At 46.5% G+C, this 19,051-nt stretch overlaps 2 protein-coding genes across 8 annotated transcripts in view; both read left to right on the top strand.

Moving 5' to 3' along the window:
* The window catches only part of MSRA (methionine sulfoxide reductase A), a 386,587-nt gene extending 377,605 nt beyond the window's left edge, over window positions 1-8,982 (top strand). Inside the window, exons 6-10 of one of the 6 annotated variants that reach the window (XR_005020264.1) lie at window positions 188-338; window positions 3,014-3,221; window positions 5,181-5,244; window positions 6,495-6,638; window positions 8,869-8,954. Coding sequence is in view for 4 of the 6 variants with exons in the window: in XM_036854962.1 (XP_036710857.1) it covers window positions 188-338; window positions 3,014-3,210 (348 nt within the window). In the remaining 2 variants the exon portion in view is untranslated. Of the gene's footprint in view, window positions 1-187; window positions 943-2,800; window positions 2,915-3,013; window positions 3,222-5,180; window positions 5,245-6,494; window positions 6,639-8,868 lie in introns of those variants that run through there. The other 5 variants (XR_005020265.1, XM_036854962.1, XM_036854963.1 and 2 more) reach the window with 5 other exon arrangements.
* Window positions 8,971-19,051, top strand: part of PRSS55 (serine protease 55) — a 54,774-nt gene continuing 44,693 nt past the window's right edge. The window contains exons 1-2 of one of the 2 annotated variants that reach the window (XM_036854960.1): window positions 8,971-9,096; window positions 10,805-10,886. In XM_036854960.1, the coding sequence (XP_036710855.1) occupies window positions 8,989-9,096; window positions 10,805-10,886 (190 nt within the window). In that variant the 5' untranslated portion in view covers window positions 8,971-8,988. Of the gene's footprint in view, window positions 9,097-10,804; window positions 10,887-19,051 lie in introns of those variants that run through there. The other variant, XM_036854961.1, reaches the window with a different exon arrangement.

Below are 19,051 nucleotides of genomic sequence, written 5' to 3'. Positions count from 1 at the left end.
AGCGCCTTGGGGCCCACGAAGGGAGATGGTTGCCCAGAATAACCCAGCAGGGAAGTGGCCGAGCCCGGGCCCCAAGGACCACTGCACACCCCCAGCCACGTGTCTCCCCTCCCATCCTGACCTCCTGGCCCTCCTCCTTCCCAGGATCCCTGCGCTTCGGGTCCTGATGGCGCCTTTCCCTCCACAGGTTCTGTCAGAGCACGGCTTTGGCCTGATCACCACTGACATCCGGGAGGGACAGACTTTCTACTACGCGGAGGATTACCACCAGCAGTACCTGAGCAAGATCCCCAATGGGTACTGTGGCCTCGGGGGCACCGGAGTGTCCTGCCCGCTGGGTATTAAAAAGTAATTTCTTCCCACATGGTCAGCCCTTGAGGTCACAGCAAAAATGCTTCCAACAAATCGGGCAGTTCTTTTGTGGTTCAGTCACATCAGTTGCTTTTTGAAGTACACAAAGGCATTCATAAAAATCTGGTTTACTGAGGTATAATTTACAGGAAGTGCAGTGGCAGGTTGATAACGTGTAATTTATCTTCTGATAAGTTATGGTGGGAGGAGAGCTGTGAAATCTTTTGGATCATTTGCTGTCTGAATGAGAATAGTGAATAATCAGTGTTCACCCTTCTTGTGCCTGGGTGCCTGCCGTGGATGCTAGGGAACCAAGCTGGGAGGTTGTCGGAGGAGATAGGGCATCCTTTATCTGTGCCCTGTCCCACCTCGCAAGCCCTCCTGCCCTCCAGTGCCTTCAAATCTGCAAACATTTGTAGCCACAATGAGTCGTTCACTGAAATACTTTGCTCAGCTGATCCTATATTTGTGTAAAGGGCTTTCTCACTCTTTTCGGCCCTCCTTGTGGCAGAGAAAAGGTGTGAGTTAGCTTGATGAATTTTAACGCTTTGCTCACAGCTATGAGAAATGCTTGTTCTAATAAAAGTCTACAGTCTAATAATACAAACTGTCTGATATCTCATCTGTCTGTTACTTGTTTAGGTAGGATATTTCTAAGTATTGTAAGATAAATTTTAGAGCTCTCAAAGAGCTTATGAGGGAAAAAGTCTTAAGAATCATTTTCCCCCAAATGGGAGATCTGATTGAAATCTTTAGAAAACAGGTCCACCTCTAGCTCCTTGCAACTTTAGTAATAATAGCTGTTTTCAACACGCCTATTACAACCATCACATCAGGGGCTATTCTAGAGAACAGACACATGGAATCCATGCCCTTAAGAGTCTTTATATTCAAGACCAGGGGTGGGGGAAGTACACAATAAACAAGTAAACCCATGAATAAGTAAGATAATTGCTGGTCCTGAGAAATGATAGGAAGATGATGAATAGGGTAAGATGTTAAGTTGTGTCTGGGTGCTGTGGAGTTGTATTCAGAGCTGTGTTAGCCACGCTGGTCAGGGGAGGTGGTGAAGCGGTGAGGTCCGTGAGGTGGTGACACGACACGTAAGTTGAGAACCGAATGATCTGAATGATGCAAAGGAGAAATGGACACACGAGTTGGGAGAGGAGAGCGGAGCTCTGGGGGCAGGAGATGGACTAAGAAATAAGACATGGTTCCCCCTGGATATAGCCCATTTCTTTCTTTTCCCTCTTGGAATTCTGCTGTGCCCTAAACACATCAAGAATACTTAAGTGGAGTAGCTATCCCTAATCACTGTCGGCATCCCCACTTGAAGGTGCTTGAAGGAAAAGCTTTCCAACTACAAGGACCAGGAAGTATAAATGGCCCAAGACAGGGGGGATTTTGTGGTGTTTGAGAAACAGAAAGGCCAGTGGGGCTGGAATAGTGTGAAAGAGGAAGGTAGTGGGGAGAAGTATCTCAGAGAGGTAGGAAGAGCCAGACCATGCAGAGTCTTCTAAGGACATGTTAATAGGATTAAAAAATTTTATTCTGATTTATCCCTCCCCCACCCCCTTTCCCTTTGGTAACCGTTAAGTTTGTTCTCTATGTCTGTGAGTCTGTTTCTGTTTTGTAAATAAGTTCATTTGTGCCATATTTTAGATTCCGCATGTAAGTGATATCATATGGTATTTGTCTTTCTCTTTCTGATTTACTTCACTTAGTATGGTCATTTCTAGGCCATCCATGCTGTTGCAAATGGCATTATTTCATTTTTTTATGGCTAAGTAATATTTATATATATATATACACATATATATATATATATACACACACACACACACACACACACACACACACACACAGACCCCCCCCCACACATCTTCTTTATCTATTCATCAGTTGATGGACATTTAGGTCGCTTCCATGTCTTGGCTATTGTGAATAGTGCTGCTATGAACATAGGGGTGCATGCATCTTTTCGAATTAGAGATTTCTCCAGACATATGCCCAGGAGTGGGATTGCAGGGTCACATGGTAGTTCTATTTTTAGTTTTTCGAGGAACCTCCATACGGTTTTCCAGAGTGGCTGTATCAATTTACACTCCCACCAGCAGTGTGGGAGGCTTCCCTTTTCTCCACACCCTCTCCAGCGTTTGTTATTTGTAAACTTTTTAATGATGGCCATTCTGACTGGTGTGAGGTCATACCCCATTGTAGTTTTGATTTGCATTTCTCTAAGAATTAGTGATGTTGAGCGTCATTTCACGTGCCTGTTGGCCATCTGTATGTCTTCTTTGGAGACGTATCTATTTAGGTCTTCTGCCCATTTTTTGATTGGACCGACAAGGGCGTAATTTCCAAAATACACAAATAGCTCATACAACTCAATAACAACAACAACAACAAAACCAGTAAGCCGTGTGTTTCTTTCGCACCTCATCTCTAGGACATTTCTACGTCAGTGATTTCCTGATCCTGGATCTCAGCACTGTTACTCATGGTCTCTGAGAGCCAAAAGCAGCATTTACTGGGGCTCTGAACCAGGTAGAAGCAAAGGAAGGTTAAGAACAAGGACCTTTCTAGGGACCAAGTCTGCAGGTCTCAGGGATGAGCTTACAAATGAAGGGGAATCGAGGAGCTGGAATGTTTCTCATTGCAGGAGCAAAAGAAATGGAAAATGAAAGAAGCTGTGGAAGATACCTGCTTGTGGGAGAGGAAGAGAATAGGCCTTCTGTTTCAGAGATCCTTGGCATACCCCCGCCCCTGTGGAAAGATGCTCCATCCAAACCTTTGGAGAGGCCGCAAGCTGAAGTTGGTGACCTGCCTCTGAGTCCCAGGGGAACCATAGGCCTTTGAGTGGGTCCCAGGTATATTTTAAGTGCTCCTATAAGTATATGATTATTTCAGGCACAGCTATTTCGTATGAGAATCCCTCCTTGCAACCTGCACCCCACCCTTGACCTTACTCCACAGACTGAGAAGGACACTTGGTTGTGAGGCAATGCAGTGTTTAATCACGGGGATAATAGAAACATCACAAAATACAGTAGCAAGATGGCCCAGGGTGATAGAAGCAAACTGTCCCCGGAGTCCGGTTCATGCTTGTAGGGCCTTTCTGACAGCTTGGTCTCCTTCTCAATCCATGACAGATAACTAGACACCTTCGTGTATACTCCAGGCAGTCTCTTCCGGCCACAGCCCACTCCCCAGCTGACAATGCCCAGCTGGTACCATTTGCTTGTGCTGGGTTTTTTCTGGCAAACCAGAGGCCCACCACTGTCACCCTAGGAGAGAAGAGTTGTTTGGGAGTGGAAGGGATGGTGGCAAGTTGCTCTTACAGCCTATTGAGGGGTGGGCGCCTGGCACGAGGCACAAAGCACTTATGGTGTCATTGGAGGACGGGTGGATGTTTCTACTTTTGGTTCGGCTCTCCAACAACATGCCTATACTCCCAGCTCTGTGACTGTCAGAAAAGGGAGCGAACAGTTTGGTCAAAAGCAATGGTGATGAATGACAATTTGGTCAAAAAATAAATATCCATCGTCACCATCATCATCATCATCCAGTGACATGCATTCATTCTGATATACCAAGGAGTGGTTTTCTAATCCGTTTTGCCTCTAAGCACTTCTTTGTTTTTCAGAATTCTTTCAGTTTCCCCAGAAAGACCTCATTTTGCTCTTTCTGTGTTGTTCACGATAGCAAAAAGTAAAAACTGAAACCCAAAAGCCATTATGCTTTATACTAGGTCATTGGTTGAAGACAGCAGGCATACAGACTGTATATACAGAACGCAAAAAGTACAAAAATTGTGTCAAAATGTTAGATTGTGGTTCAAAACATCAAATTTTAAACAATTTACAAATTTTAAAGCATCATGAAAGAGATTGCCAAGTAAGCACAGGTAGAGCAGACATCATTGACATGAAAATGAAGGAATGCACTACCTTTCATGCCCCCAAACCTTCTGGACCATTTAAAATTTTCTATTAAAGAATAATGTATCTTCAAAAAAAAAAGAGAAGAATGTATCTTCATCAAAAAATCAGAAAACTGGGATATGGAAAAAGAACATGAAGAATACCCATAATTATATAAGTAAATTTATATATAAGCGCACACACACGATTGTGTATAAGAAGAATTTTCAGGTAAGATACAGTTAACATTGTTTCTCTGGGGAGTGAACAGGAGAACAATTGTAAGAGGTAAACTTCCTCTTCACTGTACACCCCTCTATACCCCTGGAATTTTCTTTACTGTGTACTGAAATAAATAAGTGAAATAAACAGCATTTCTAATTTCAACCATGCAGAGGCAACTCTTTAGCCAAATGTAACTTTCCACATCCTCATGTATGCAAATACGTACACGTCATTATTATTTTACAGAAATAGGATCAGGCGGTACATAGTGTCTCACAGCTTACAAAGATCTATTTTTGAAAATATTAAGTAACACATAGAAGAGTCAGAAAGAAGCACCATTTAATAATATGCCAAAAATCTAAATACAAAACAAACAGCAACGCCCCCCAAATAGGATATGGGTTTATTTGGTTTTTTTTAAACCAGATTGTTATCATGAACAAATTGCTGTGCCCATCAGCTTCCTTTGAACCAAACTGTTCTTCATCCAGTTCTTTGAAGTCATTGGAAATTCCCATGACCTTACTTTAAAATGAAGAATTACACTCGCTTCTCTAAGGATGAGGGGATCTATGGGAAAGATGTACAGTTAAGAATTTAAATTTCTGGAGCCAGACAGACCTTGGTTCAGATCCCAGGGTGAATACTTAGTTGAGAGAATGTGAAATTTTTCTTCAGCGTTTTGAGGCTCGTTTTGGTGCTGGTGATGACTGTACCTTTCCTGCAGGACCACGGTGTGAAGGTAAGCAAATGACACCTATAAAGCACTATGCCTGGCCCTAATATAGAGCAAGCCTGTACTCACTGGCAGCTCCCACCATTTTTGTGGTTGGTAAACCAGGCACATCTGGGCGGGGCCGTGCTGGGCTGCTGGATTTGGAGCCCTGTCTCTATTGGAACCCAAAAGATGGCTCTCACCCCTGAAGTCAGCGCGCCTTGGTTGGAACTCGGGGTCTGTAATTTACCTTGTTGGTGTGTCCTCCGCAAGGCTGTCAGCTTTCCTGGTCCTCCTATTCCCATCTAAAATAGACCTGCTTCCTAGAGCTAGTTTGACGTATTTGTGGAAGCAGTTTGTATGCTACTGAGCACTGAACAGATGTAAGAGATGATGATGGAGAAAGCAATATTCGTAGTGTTTACCATGACCCTCCTCTGCGCCATGCTCCTCTAAATGCTTTTGTGCATTGACTCATTTTATCTTCACAGCAGTCCTAAGAGGACTCTTAGTAGTCCCATTTTACAGATGGGGAAATCTGAAAAGGCACAGGCACAGAGGGGACTCCAGGCAGTGAGTAGAGGAGCTGGGAGGGAAGCTAAGGGAGCCCGCAGCCCTAACCGCTGGCCTGCACGGCCTGCCTTTGGTTACAGAGCATCCCTCCCAAATTCATGTCCACCTGGAACCTCAGAATTCGACCTTACTTGGAAATACGATCTGTGCAGATGTAATTAGTTCCATTAAGATGAAGTCCTACGGGATTAGCATGGGCCCTACTCCAATAACTGGTATCCCTATAAGAAGAGAGAGCAGAGGAGACACACGCATACAGGGGGAAGGCCTGTGAAGATGGAGGCACCGATCGGAGGGCTGCACCCGCAGGCTAAGGAGCGCCCAGGGTTGCCCGCAACCACCAGAAGCCAGAAAAGGCAAGGAAGGATCCTCCCCTAGACCCTCCAGAGGGAGCGTAGCCCTGCCGATGCCTTGATTTTGGACTTCTGGCCTCTGGGAGAGAACACGTTTCTGTGTTTTAATCCACCTCCTATCCAGAGGAGAAAGAGGGCAGCCAGGTAGCCTGGCACTGTTGGCCAGCTTTCTGGGGCAGCGCCTCTCCAGGCCATGGAGAAGCTATGTTACCTGGCAGGTGTCCTTCCCACCTTGAAGGTCCCCGGCGCACAGCATGCTCTTGGTGAGCAGAGGCATCGTGTGGAAGCATGCTTCCCACTCGATCAGCTGGATGTTGACTTTCCGCAGCGCTGTTTCCGTACTTCGCTTAGGAACTGACCCAAAGAAGAAGCAGATGGGGAGAGGACCCTGAGCTCAACGTGGTCCCTTTGGAGGACCCACCCACATCATGTCTTTTCACCTCAACAACAAGGGAACTGCTCTGTGGCCCCGGCAATGACCCAAATTTGGACTGGGTGAGGAGGGGGTAGGAGGGGTGTCCGGGAGACTCTTGAGCCCACCCTCTCTGAATCAAGAGCTCCTAGCACTGGGTCTGTACTGGATTTCAGCCTCAGTGAACCATTTTCTCACCCTGCTGAGGGTGCCAGGTTCCAGCTAGGGTCCTAAAAAGGAGTTTCATTCAAATCCATGAGGATGTAAAGAGAACCCACGATGACAAGTTCTGTCCTGGGACCCACGGCACAAAAAGATGGGCTTGAAGCTCGTGTCGGGGTCCTTGAGGAGTTCACTGCCTGTGGGCTCTAGCTGAGCCCAACTCCTAGAGTGTCCACTTCCGAAGATGGGGATGTGTTCCTCTTTGTATGTTGCTGAATCCCCGGAGCCTACAACACTGCCTGAATCATAGAGGAGTTTCAAAGAAAATGAGGTAAATGAAGCATAAGGAACTCTAAGTTAAGAAGGTGGCCTTGTTTTTGAAGCTATCGAAAAGCTTCTAAGGGCAAGTCCCAAGGAGGAATCTAACACAGCTCTGAGTTTTGGGACCACGTGGGACTCCATGTAGAGCCATTTGGGTGCCTCCTTGGAAGGGCAGCACCGAGTGGAATGTGACTTTTCCTGCTCTGTTGATTATGGGGAAAGTCACGTTCACCAAGAAGGAAGACAAGAGGACACCATTCTGTGGGCTGGCTGGGCAAACCGGCAGGAGTAGGTTACAGGTTGACTCTAGAAGGACAAATTTACGTTCGGTTTATCCCCTCCTCCTTGGCCTGGATCTGTGGTTTTCAGAGATTTTAGCCACAGAGCCCTTTATCACAGGGGGCGGAACTGACCCCATCAATTGGAACAGAGCTGCTCTGACTGACACTGGCGTGGACTTCCCGGAGCCCAGCCCCTTTTCCCATTGGTATGTCCCTCCACCTTCCTCCAGGTCACCCTGAAGACTGAACACTTCTGCCTGGCTTTTCCCTGAGGCCCTGTTTAGGGTTCCTGTTTCACAGTATGGACCTAAAGCTTGCTCCACGCACCCAGGGAGGATGTGGCTCCCACGTGGACTGAGCAACAGGGTCATCGTGGGACTTTAACTGAGAACCGGAAGCGCCCAGGTGCACGAGGCAGACCTCCTAAGGCCAGCAGAGCCTCCAGACTTTGCTTCTCATTGCAAACCTCAGCCAAGGTGCCGCCCCCACTCCCCGCTGGGCTATAGTAACTTACTAGTAGTGCCCCATCCAGTCACCCAGCAGTTTCTCCATCTCTCTATGTCAGTGACCTCTGAAAGGCAGACGGGTACCTTCTTGACACCCAAGTTCAGTGGGGATTTGAGCAACAGCAAAGCTATGTCATTAATGTAGAACCAGCTGTCAAAATAATAGTGAGTAATTAGCTCGTCCACTTTTATCTTTGTCAAGTTCTCGGTGTCAGGATTTCCTTTACCATGTACGACCTCCAAGGTAGATCTTATTCCAAAACAAAAGAAAGAGAAAATAGGTAAGTGGTGGGAGGGTGAAAGGTGAGCCTTAGGAGAAAATAACTGCACTCGTGGGAGACTGCGATCCTGAGAGCATCTGCGGCTCTGCACTTGACACGGAGCCAGGGAGGAGGAGGCTGGCCTGAGTGCCCAGCCTGCCCTCTGGCCAACCAGCTCTTGCCCCTGATGGCTTTTCGCTTGGGCAAAGTCACTTGTAAATTTCATCACCAAATGTCTTGGAAGCCATACTATGGCATGAGTAATTGAGGGACTTGACCTCGATTTGCAAGAAAAGCTGACTGGCTATATCACAGACACCTTGGAAGTTTTGCAAAACTATTTTGTGGACTGGGACTCAGACAGCACCTTCCGCCATGCAGCCAGGCCTGGCCCCACCCTGCCCTCAGGGCCTAATCCTTCTCTGATTTCCCCAACTCCGTGATCTCTGTCAGCCCACTTTCTCCCTGAGTGAGAGCAAATGCTTAGGAAAGGACTCTCCAGGAGTTTGGGCCAGGACTACATGCACTTAGCAAAATGCTGAGAAGCCCAAGGAACATTTGCTCTGCAGTGTAGATCCCACACAGCAAGCTGTGCAACACCCTAGGAGGAGAACGGTTTCTTTCCACCTGCAGAGTGTGATATTTAACACAGGTGTCTACCTCCTGGTATTTTGTTTTATGGCTGATGAACGTGAACAATAGGCACGTCGGGGCAAATATCCTACCACACTGGTTTGAAAAACAAATTCTACCTGCAACACTTACTTATTTTTGTTTTTGAAGCAATGGGCTGCGGTTAGAACCCACCACTCACTGAGGATCGATCCCCCACAGAGATGATTCCCACTGTCAAGGATACGCATCTGCCATGGGAAATCTACAGTGTCTGCAGGTACCCCGCCTATGATATCCGAAGCTTCTGACTTCTCAGAACTGTTTATTCTTTGGCCACATTTCACTAAGAGCAGAAAGAAGGAAGAGGGAGGAGAGACCCAGAGCCCAACAGTCAAGGTTGGTTGGCTTGGAAGACACTTAAGTATGATGCCCCTTTCTCACCCCCCCAGCACACAGACAGCAGTGGCTCAACCAGTTTACTACCAGGTGGGAGATCCATCAAACAAAAACAATACCCTCCATGCCTACCAAGGGCACCGCAATTATGAGATTGTACTTTTGGGTGCCTTCACCATAGTTGGGCTTCTTGGAAGGGTCTCCGTCTGAGGGCCTGTGGGGAGGGGCACACAGCCACAAGCCCTGGGGCCGGATCTTGCTCTTGCACTCTAGTAGGGAAGCCCAAGGAAAATTGCCCAGCCCCTCCTTTCCCAACTGATTCCTTTCCTGCATTTTCTATTGTGATTTATGGCACCACTGTGTTTCACCCAATTTTAATTCTAAAGATCATCCCAATTGCACCTTGAGAGAAATTAAAATTTTGGCATTTCCTATGTGATAGGATTGTTTTGACAGCTTCTAATGGGTTTCCAACATCACTTGAGTAATGGGAAACAATAAACATCATAAAATCTAAAATGTTGAATGCTTACTATTTGCCAGGCACCATTCTGTTTTGTCGAAATTAATTAATTTAATTCTCGTACAAACCTCACAAGATAGTTGAAATTATCATCATCTCATTTTAAAGGGTAGACCACAAAGGCAAGTTTAAGATTAGGACAACTGGCCAAGACCAACAGCTAATAAATGACTAAGCTAAGATTTGAACCTAGGCAGTCTGGCTCTGGAGTCTGTCCTCATAACCACTGGGCAAACTGCCTAAGTGTTAACCATACTTATACCCGGGGAGAAAAGTCCATGACGTTCATAATATTTCACAGAAGAGTCTAATCTGAGAGGTGTATCTATTCAAACCGTCTCTGCAGCACACATGGTGCCATCACCACACAGCCTCGCCGCCACGTGTGTCCCCACCACACGTCACCGTCAATCACACTGCTCATCACTACACGTTTTACCGCCACCTTTGCACGTCGGCACCACCACTGCTGCCTCTCATCTCTGCCTTTGGGTTTCTCTCCTCCGACTTCCCTGGCCCTTCAGCTCCCCGGAAGTGCCCTGCTGCTTCCTACCTCGGGGCTCTTCCCCGTGCTGCTGCCAGAAAGAGAGGCTCCTCCCTCATCTGTCTCGCTCCTCTTTGCTTGTTTAATTCCTGTGTATCCCTCATATCTTAGCTCCTTCCTTGCCTTTTAAGATTACACCAGCTGCCCTCAGTATAACTTTCTTACTCAACACCCCACCTTCCCCTCAGAACACTAACAACGGTGATGAAGCATTTGTGAAACTGTTAAAGTCTACTTCCCCCGCTAAATTGTAATCTCTATGAGGGATTCCCATTGCTCCTGTCAAGGAAGACCACACATTGTAAGGAACCTGCAGCCCAATCTCAGATGAAAAGGTTGAATTTTCAGAGCCAACAAGGGAATCTTGGACTTAATATACAATAAAACAATGTTGGATCTCTGGAAAATTTTTTAAATACTTAATTAAAATAATAATTTGTGAAAACTTAAACAAAATTACCAATGATTAGTAGTCAAATTGGATTAATAATTAAAAAGCCCCATATATTAATCTTTTTGCTATATAATGATAGCCACTTACTGAGCACCTACCATGAGTCAGCCTCTGAGTTGTGTGTGTGAGAGACACTTAATAATGCCAGCAAACCTCTGAGCTATGGTTTATTATCCCCATTTCACAGATGAGGAAACAATCTTGGAGAGTTCACGTGATTGCTCAAGACCATTCAGCTTACAAGAGACAGATGGGGATTTTTCGGCCAGGTATGTCTGGTTCTAAAGGCCAGTTGTTTATTCACCTTGCTCATAGCTTGCATGGTATGTCTATATTTCGACAAATCATCCACTCAATTCTTTGAGAATCTTATTTGGCTAAAATGATGGTATGCGGTTTGGATGATTTCTCTCTAAGGCGAACATCAAACTGGTTGAGATATTATATCTAAAGCATTGATCATTGACTGTATCCTGGAAGGGAGGCTTTCTGAGTGAGGTGGGAAGAAGGTTTCACCTGGAGAGCTATCTGATTGGTGGGCAGTGGCAGTCTGCCATCCTCTGTGTAGAACAAGATGTTCAAAAGAGAACAAAGAGAAAGAGAAAGCAAGATCTGTTAGCAGTTTCTGCTGACGGTTCGGAGGTGTTGGAGCAGCAGTAGGATACCAAGCCAAGCTGGTACTAACAGATGCCTTTAAAACTTAAATGGGTAAAAAGTCGTCTTACACTTGGGGAAAAAAGTGCATGATAATGCATGACACAAAACTGAGCAAGAACTAATATTTAATAGATTACAGAATAGAGATTGAAAACTATCTGATCACATCTGAATCCTGGGCATGAACCATCAATACTGAACTCAACAAGGACTAGAAATAAAGTCTTGCAACTCCAGTCAAAAAAAATAATAGATCCCAAACTCGAGGTTGTGAGAGGAGCTTTGACTTGGAAGTTTTTCGTATGAAAATATCAACCACAAGATGCTGATGAGATGACCTGACCGATAAGCCCTCCACTTCCTAGACTGTAGCATTTGATGGTCGTTGGTCTGGGGGCTCGAGGTGTAAGAATAGCGTTAACAAATGGAGCGTGTTCAGAGGTGAGTAACTAGCATATTGGGAAGCCTTATTATAGGGAACATAAAAGGACGGGCCTTCAGACTTCTGCAGGGTTTTCTTAAAGACGTGGTATCAGACTTGCTCAGATCCAGTGTCAGTGGGTGAAAAGCATATGTTGGCATGAAAAGATCTTACAGTATAAAAATTCTGCCGTACTTTTACATTCCACTTTGTTGGACGTTACACAGAATTGAGGGTGACCTGGACAATCTGGGGCCTGTGGTTAATTTAGGGGAGTCCCTGGGAGTCCAGGGAATTTGTATATTTTTCAATATAAAAATGCACTTCATAGAATTCTCTATAGTGGAATAGGCTACCTCTAGGTTCTTCAATTTTCTCACCTTAAAATGAGGGGACTCAATAAGATCATCTCTAAGGTTTTTCCAAGTTCTAAAATACTCTACTTTCACAGTTGAAAATGACGAGGGGGAAACATTTTTACTTAAATTACATTAATATAAAACATAACTATTTTTATTAAAATTCTTATATATAAACATTGAAGCAAACTTTAGCTTCCTTATTCTGAATTTTTCCTTAAGAGGTATGTGATTTTCAGTACAACAGTTTAAATGCTGTATTGATATTGATGTCAGGCTGCCAGTGGTCATGCAGACTGAAACGTGAATGTATTTACATGAAAAGTCTTATGCAAGTCCAAAAGTTCTTCTATATTTTTACATGCTCAATGGCTCAACTTTGTTGAAAATTAGAATTGGGGCTGGCCTGGAAAAATAAGAGACTCATGGTTGTGAATCTTAGGAGAGTTCCTGGGAGCCTAAGGGGTTTATATATATAGTCTGTAGATAAAAAACCAAATGAAGTCTTAGGTCCACCAGCACTACAGAGCAAACTCCTGGTGGGGGAGTTCAGAGATCTTCCCTTGCAAATCCCACTGGAATGAAATCACTGCAGACTAGATTTTTGCCAAGTGACTGGTTGATCCAGACCCAGAGATGTGACCAAACAAATTAAGACAGGGAGGTCTCATCTCAGCTTTTTAGTTGAGTGTTTTCTCTTTGCCTGCACCATCAGGGTGTCTCAGAAATTCTTTTTGCCCCAAAAGACCCTTTCAATATATTGGTCACCATGAGAGAAAGAGAAGCATGACTGGAGAAACCACTCAAGTCTGCAGAAGGCACTGGTTTTAGCCTGGAAATTTCCTAGCTGGCAGGGAAGCTGGTGAAGAGGGAAGGAGTGAGATTGGGAGTCAGAAGTTCTGAGTTGGCCCCGTTGGCTAGCTGTGTGACTTGGAGCCACTGATTTAACCTCTCTATGCCTCAATATCCTCATCTTTAATACAAAGATAAGTATTAACACAGTCTAATGCCTATTTTTTCATGTCACATCGATTTAGAGGGATGACATTTGGTTTCACTCTAGTTTGGACCAAGGAGAAAGAAGTCTGAGTTTTGCCCAGGACTTTTGGTTCAATCTGGGGTCATCTCTGGGCAACATTTCAGTGGGAGGAAGTACCTGCTGGTCGTCTTCCTGCATCAGTGGCCATTCCTTCTCATACTTTTCTGCCAAATCCACCTCCTCTTCCAAAACTCACGGCTTAACGCTCAGACCACTTCTTTCTCTATGCACTTTGGCTAGAGTATCTCATCCTAGCCAGACTTCAAATATCATCTTTATATAGGTGCTCTCACGTTTACCCTCTCAGGCCTCTCCACTGAGCTCCCAACCCATTAACCAACTGCCCTACTCAATATCTCACAAGAACGTCTAAGAGGTGCCTCAAACTTGACGTGGCCCAAACTGAACTATGGAACCTGACCCCACTCCACATCTTTCTTGTAAGCCTTCCACAGTTCTATGGATGGTACCACACCCGTCTGTTTGCTTAGGCAAGAGTTATCCTTGACGTCTCCTCTTTCCCTCACTCCCCACGAGCAGTGCATCGGTCAGTTCCATCAACTTTACCAAACAATGTCCTTCGCCAGCCATCCTCTCCATCCGCCCTGCTATAAACCCATCCAGGCCGTCATCCTGTCCTGCCTGCTAACTCGTCCCCCTCCTTCCCCTCTTGCATCCCCACTCCTACACAGTCTATCCTCTGAAGCAGCCAGAATGTTTTCTCAAGCACCTCTCATTTCTCACTCTCTGATGGCTTCCCACTGTAACCAGAATAAAATCCAGAGTCCTCACTGTGCCTTTACGAGCCCGTCTTTCTCCAGTGGCCCCTTCCCATTCACTCTGCCCCAACGTTACTGGCCTGCCTGCCTCTAAAACATACCCCGCGCACTCAGTCTCAGGGCCTTTGCACTTGCTGTCACTTCTGCTTGGAAATACGTCTCCTTCTCATCAGGTGGGTCTCAACCCAAGTCTTGTCATCTCAGGAAGGCTTTCCATGACCACCTCTTAGAACAGTCTCAACTCCCACCTGCAGGCCTCCCATCGCGTTAGCCTGTTTCATCTGCTTCATACCATTTAACGGGAACTGGAATTAACTTACTTATTTATTCATTTCTATGTTTAATACTTCCCTCCCCTCGCTAGATAGCAAAACCGCTTAAGGGTAGGAATTGAATATGTCATTCTCTGACATAGAACATCTCTCTCCTAAAACAGCTCCCAGCACGTGATAGAGGTTTGATATCTGCCAACCAGCAAATTGACAGCATAGCACGAGGCTCCATAAATTCTCCAGACTCAGGGGGATGAATGCATAGTAGGTATTAAGACGCTGCCTTCCTTACAGCTATATTATTTATGTTTTGCATTAGACCAGTTAGGCTCCAAATGATCCTTCAGGATGTTTTCAAAGAGAAAGCAGCAGAGAAATTCCTTTTTCTGATGACACAGGGCCTTAAAGCTGCAGGACACGGCTAGTTAACATCTCCAGATGGACAGCTAGTTACCCCTCTCAAACGGTTTACTTACATTGGCCCTTCACTCTGGAAAACTCTGGTACCTAACGTAGATGTGAAATACACAAACACACACACATACACACGCACACACGGCTTCTCCACATGTAACTTTAAAGTTGGGAGTGCGTGGGGAGCAATGATCTGAAAGTCTGGTCCAGGGACCCCGGCATCAGATTCACTGGAGGGGCCTTATTAAAAGTGCAGTTCCTCAGATCCCACCCAGTACTACAGAATCAGCATCCTAGAACTTGACCTTTTGAACAAGCTCCCCAAGTGATTCTCCCGGCCGCCGAGGAGAGAGAGCCCCAGAGAGGTCCAGACCCAAGAACACCATGAGAGACCTACGTGCCAGGCCGCTGTGAGACCAGGGCAGCAGCAGGGCGACTGGCAACAGAAGCACCGCTCTTCCGTCCCTCCGTCCTGTCATCGGCCCTGGTCTTTACTCAAGTCGATGGAGGAGCTTCAGGTGAGACTGCGCATATTCAATTCAGAAGGACCGAGTCAGGGCCTCGCTCTCCGTGCCTGCAGTCTCACAGCCCAGCCTGATGCCCAGGTCACAATAGGGCACTGGGTGGAGCTAGCACAGTCCAGACGAGGCAGCCAGGGGGCCTCCTGGACCAGGACCTGATGATTCCACGAGCCAGCCCTCTGGGACGTGGAGGCCAGTGTGGAAGCGGGGGCAGAGGCAGTGGGGCGGGAGGGCTCCACACCAGTTGGGCTCCTGCAGATCAGGGCATCTCAGACCCACTAATGCATCAGGAAAAAAGAGCTGAAGGCCCTCCTCAGGAGAAGGGACCTGAGGCTGCTGCCAAACAAGTCAGGTGATACAGCGGAGCGAGCACAGACTCAGAGTCCTCCAGCAGAGAGCTCACATCACCAGTGGGACCTGAACTTTGAGCCTCAGTTTCCTCATCTGTAAAATGGGGATAATCATAATATTTCCATCAATATATTGTTGGATTAGTGAGATAGTGCGTGTATCTAGGACCTGGCAAATACCAAGCCCACGATTTTAATTCTCTACTAATTTCATGTCTTCCAGAAAAGGAAGGCACAATTGACCAGCCGTTTCTATGAATAGGACGTGCATAAAGTACAGAACCCATGCATAGATGGGCTGCAGGGTGGCTTTTGTTCATATATTTCATTCATTTGTTCGTCCACTAGGTGACCTAGCACTTTACAGAGCATTTTCCATACGCCAGGCTTGGAGAATGATGCAGAGATAAACAATATTTGTTCTCTGTCTCCTAGAACCTGGGAGAGACATGTGAGCAGAGACACCACCTTAATACACTGGGACAAGTGTATCACTGGGAGCTGCAGAGGGGCACCCAACCCAGTGTGGGGGGAGCACAGGTGTGTGGTGGGTGGGGAAAGAGGCCACCAGGGAAGATTCTCTAGAGGAAGAAATAAGCCCTGTCTAGGCTGAGTCAATCCACTGAGAGAGATGATGTTAGGGAAGGGCCAGAAGGCATATGTTACGGGTTGAATGGTGTCCTCCCCAAATTCATCTGTTGAAGTCTTAACCTCTAGTACCTCAACATGTGACCTTATTTGGAAACAGGGTCATTGCTGATGTAATTAATTAAGATGAGGTCATACTGGAGCAGGGTTGCCCCAGTCCATTGTGACTGGTGTCCTTACAAGAAGGGAAAATTTGGATACATAAACGCACACAGGGAGAGCGCCATGTGGAGATTGGAGTTATGCTGCCACAAGGCAAGGAACTGCCAGAAGCTGGGCGAGAGGTCTAGAACAGATCCCTCCCTTCCGAGGGGGCACGGCCCTGCCAACACCTTGATTTTGGACTTCTGGCCTGCAGAACTCCAAACAATAACTTTCTGTTGTTCTGAACGACCCAGTTTGTGGCACTTTGTTATGGCAGCCCTAGGGAACTAATACAGCATTCTAGATGGGCAGAAAATGTGTGCAAAGGTATGGGAACTGTAGGAAGTTTTAAGTTAAACCATATAGAGTTGCTGGTTTAGTAGCTCAAAAATGGTCTAATACTGGCAAATTCGAATAGTTCAAACTAAAATGTTGAGTTGGAATAACGTGCAAGATTGAGCAGTAGACAGGCCAATTTATTAAATAAAGTTCGACTCTGAGTACAGTCTTACCCACTCTACAGCCACAGAAATATTCTCATGAGAAATCACCATGGACACGACAGGTGTGTGGAGAACAAGTATTATTACTAAAGATTGGCAAGAGCTGTAGGTGTACATGTTTTCCAAAATTCTATACATAATGGACTTCCATTTTAGGGGAAATGACTATGGGACTTTTTATTTCCCTAGCTCTTTTAAGGCTTTACAATTTATTTTTAAAGCTCTTGGGGATATCCTATCGGAATAAGCGAAAAGCAGATGAAATATTAGGAAGTTAGTTCATGTTATTGGATGTGGAGTTTTAACATAACAAGCATTTACTACCCATCTCATAGCTATAAGCAAAGCATTAGAATTCATCAACCTAACATATCTTTTCTCTGCCAGGAGGAGGCCTGAAATGGGAGACACAGCCTCCTTATCTCTGTTCTTTAGAAAACAACACGAATTTGAGCTCAGCAGAGAGAAACATTTCATTGCAGCTATAAGTGTTTGCAAACTTTGGGGCCCTGGAGGGCACGTGTTCACATGAGGTGGAACAGGGCATAGATAAAGAATTCCCAAGGTCACCAGGCTTAACCACGTGGCTTCCATGGCTGGCCCCAGAGTTCTGAACAGGATAACACAGCATATGCATGATCTTCATTCAGATCCCAAAGAATCCCCAAGTCTCCCAGCACATATGTGCATGAATTCACATTTTTATCAAAATACCTTTGCATGAAGACACATGTCCACACCAAGACCCGTACACAATGTTTATGGTGTTTTTATCCATGAGTACTAAAAACTAACACCCTACATGTCTGTCAGTTGAGTGGATAGCCGGTGGTCCATCCAGACAACAGCAATAGTCCTCAGCAATAGAAAGGAGCAGACCGCTGACTGCAGACCACGTGCTATAACCATGAACCGCCAGTGCCTTCTGCTGAGTTGAAGAAGCTGGATAACTGCTACCTTCAGTATGATGCACAGACAGGCAGAGACAGCACATCAGTTGTCACCAGGGGCTGGGACTTGGGGAAGGGGATGGGTTCCAAGGGGCACCGGGGAACTGTCTGGGGTGGTGAAAGGTTCTGTGTCTTGACTCTGGTGGTGGTTACATGGCCGTCTTGCACTTGTCAGAATTCACGGAACCACACCCCTTAAAAAGGTAATTTACTAAATTTAAATTATTTGTCAAAACCCAGACTTCTAAAAAATGCCTTTGTGCACTTCAAAAAGCCACTGTGAACCACAAAAGAATTGCCTGCTTTATTGAAAGTGTTTTTGTTGTGATCTCAAGGGCTGACCACATGGGGAGAGATTCCTTTTTAATTCTGGCTTAGTCTGCTCAGGCTGCCATAACAAAATACCATAGACTGCTGGCTTACGCAACAAAAACTTATTTTCTCACAGTTCTGGAGGCTGAAAGTCCAAGATCAAGGTGACAGCCTACCCGGTTCCTGGTGAGGCCTCTCTTCCCGGTTTGCAGAACGCTGCCTTTTCACTGTGTCCTCTTACGGCCTCAGTGCAGGTTCACGGAGGGAGAGAGACCACTCTGCTATGCCTTCGTGTAAGGACACTAATCCTATAGGATCAGGGCCCCAGGCTATGACCTCATTTAACCTTAATTTCTTCCTTAGTGGCCCCATCAACAAATACAGTCACACTGGGGGATAGGGTTCCAACATGTGAATTCTGGGTCCATAATAAATACCCAGCGGGCAGGACACTCCGGTGCCCCCGAGGCCGCAGTACCCATTGGGGATCTTGCTCAGGTACTGCTGGTGGTAATCCTCCGCGTAGTAGAAAGTCTGTCCCTCCCGGATGTCGGTGGTGATCAGGCCAAAGCCGTGCTCTGACAGAACCTGTGGAGGGAAAGGCGCCATCAGGACCCGAAGCGCAGGGATCCTGGGAAGGAGGAGGGCCAGGAGGCCAGGATGGGAGGGGCAGACACGTGGCTGGGGGTGTGCAGTGGTCCTTGGGGCCCGGGCTCGGCCACTTCCCTGCTGGGTTATTCTGGGCAACCATCTCCCTTCATGGGCCCCAGGGCGCTGGGGTCTGAAATCCGGGTTGGGTTTGATTGGGTTTGGTTCTGACTGTAAGTTATGCTCTACCCTCCACACCACCTCTGCCCCCGTGGGTGTCGGGAGCCCTGGTTTGGGCCCTGTGGGTCTGTGTGAAGCCACCCTGTTTCCAGGGGAAGCAGCAGGGCCGTGTGGCTTCCCGGCTGCCCGGGGGCGGCTGGGGTCCCTGAGGGGATGCGCGCCCGGCTGCGGTGAGAGGGGATGGCAGGGCAGGAGGGGGCGGGGAGGCTGCAGCCGCACCCAGCGCCGACCCCTCTG

Source organism: Balaenoptera musculus, chromosome 6 (genome assembly GCF_009873245.2).
Source record: "Balaenoptera musculus isolate JJ_BM4_2016_0621 chromosome 6, mBalMus1.pri.v3, whole genome shotgun sequence".
Classification (NCBI taxonomy): Eukaryota; Metazoa; Chordata; class Mammalia; order Artiodactyla; family Balaenopteridae; genus Balaenoptera; species Balaenoptera musculus.
Note: the sequence above shows the minus strand (reverse complement) of the source record. Positions and strands in the feature narration are given on the sequence as shown.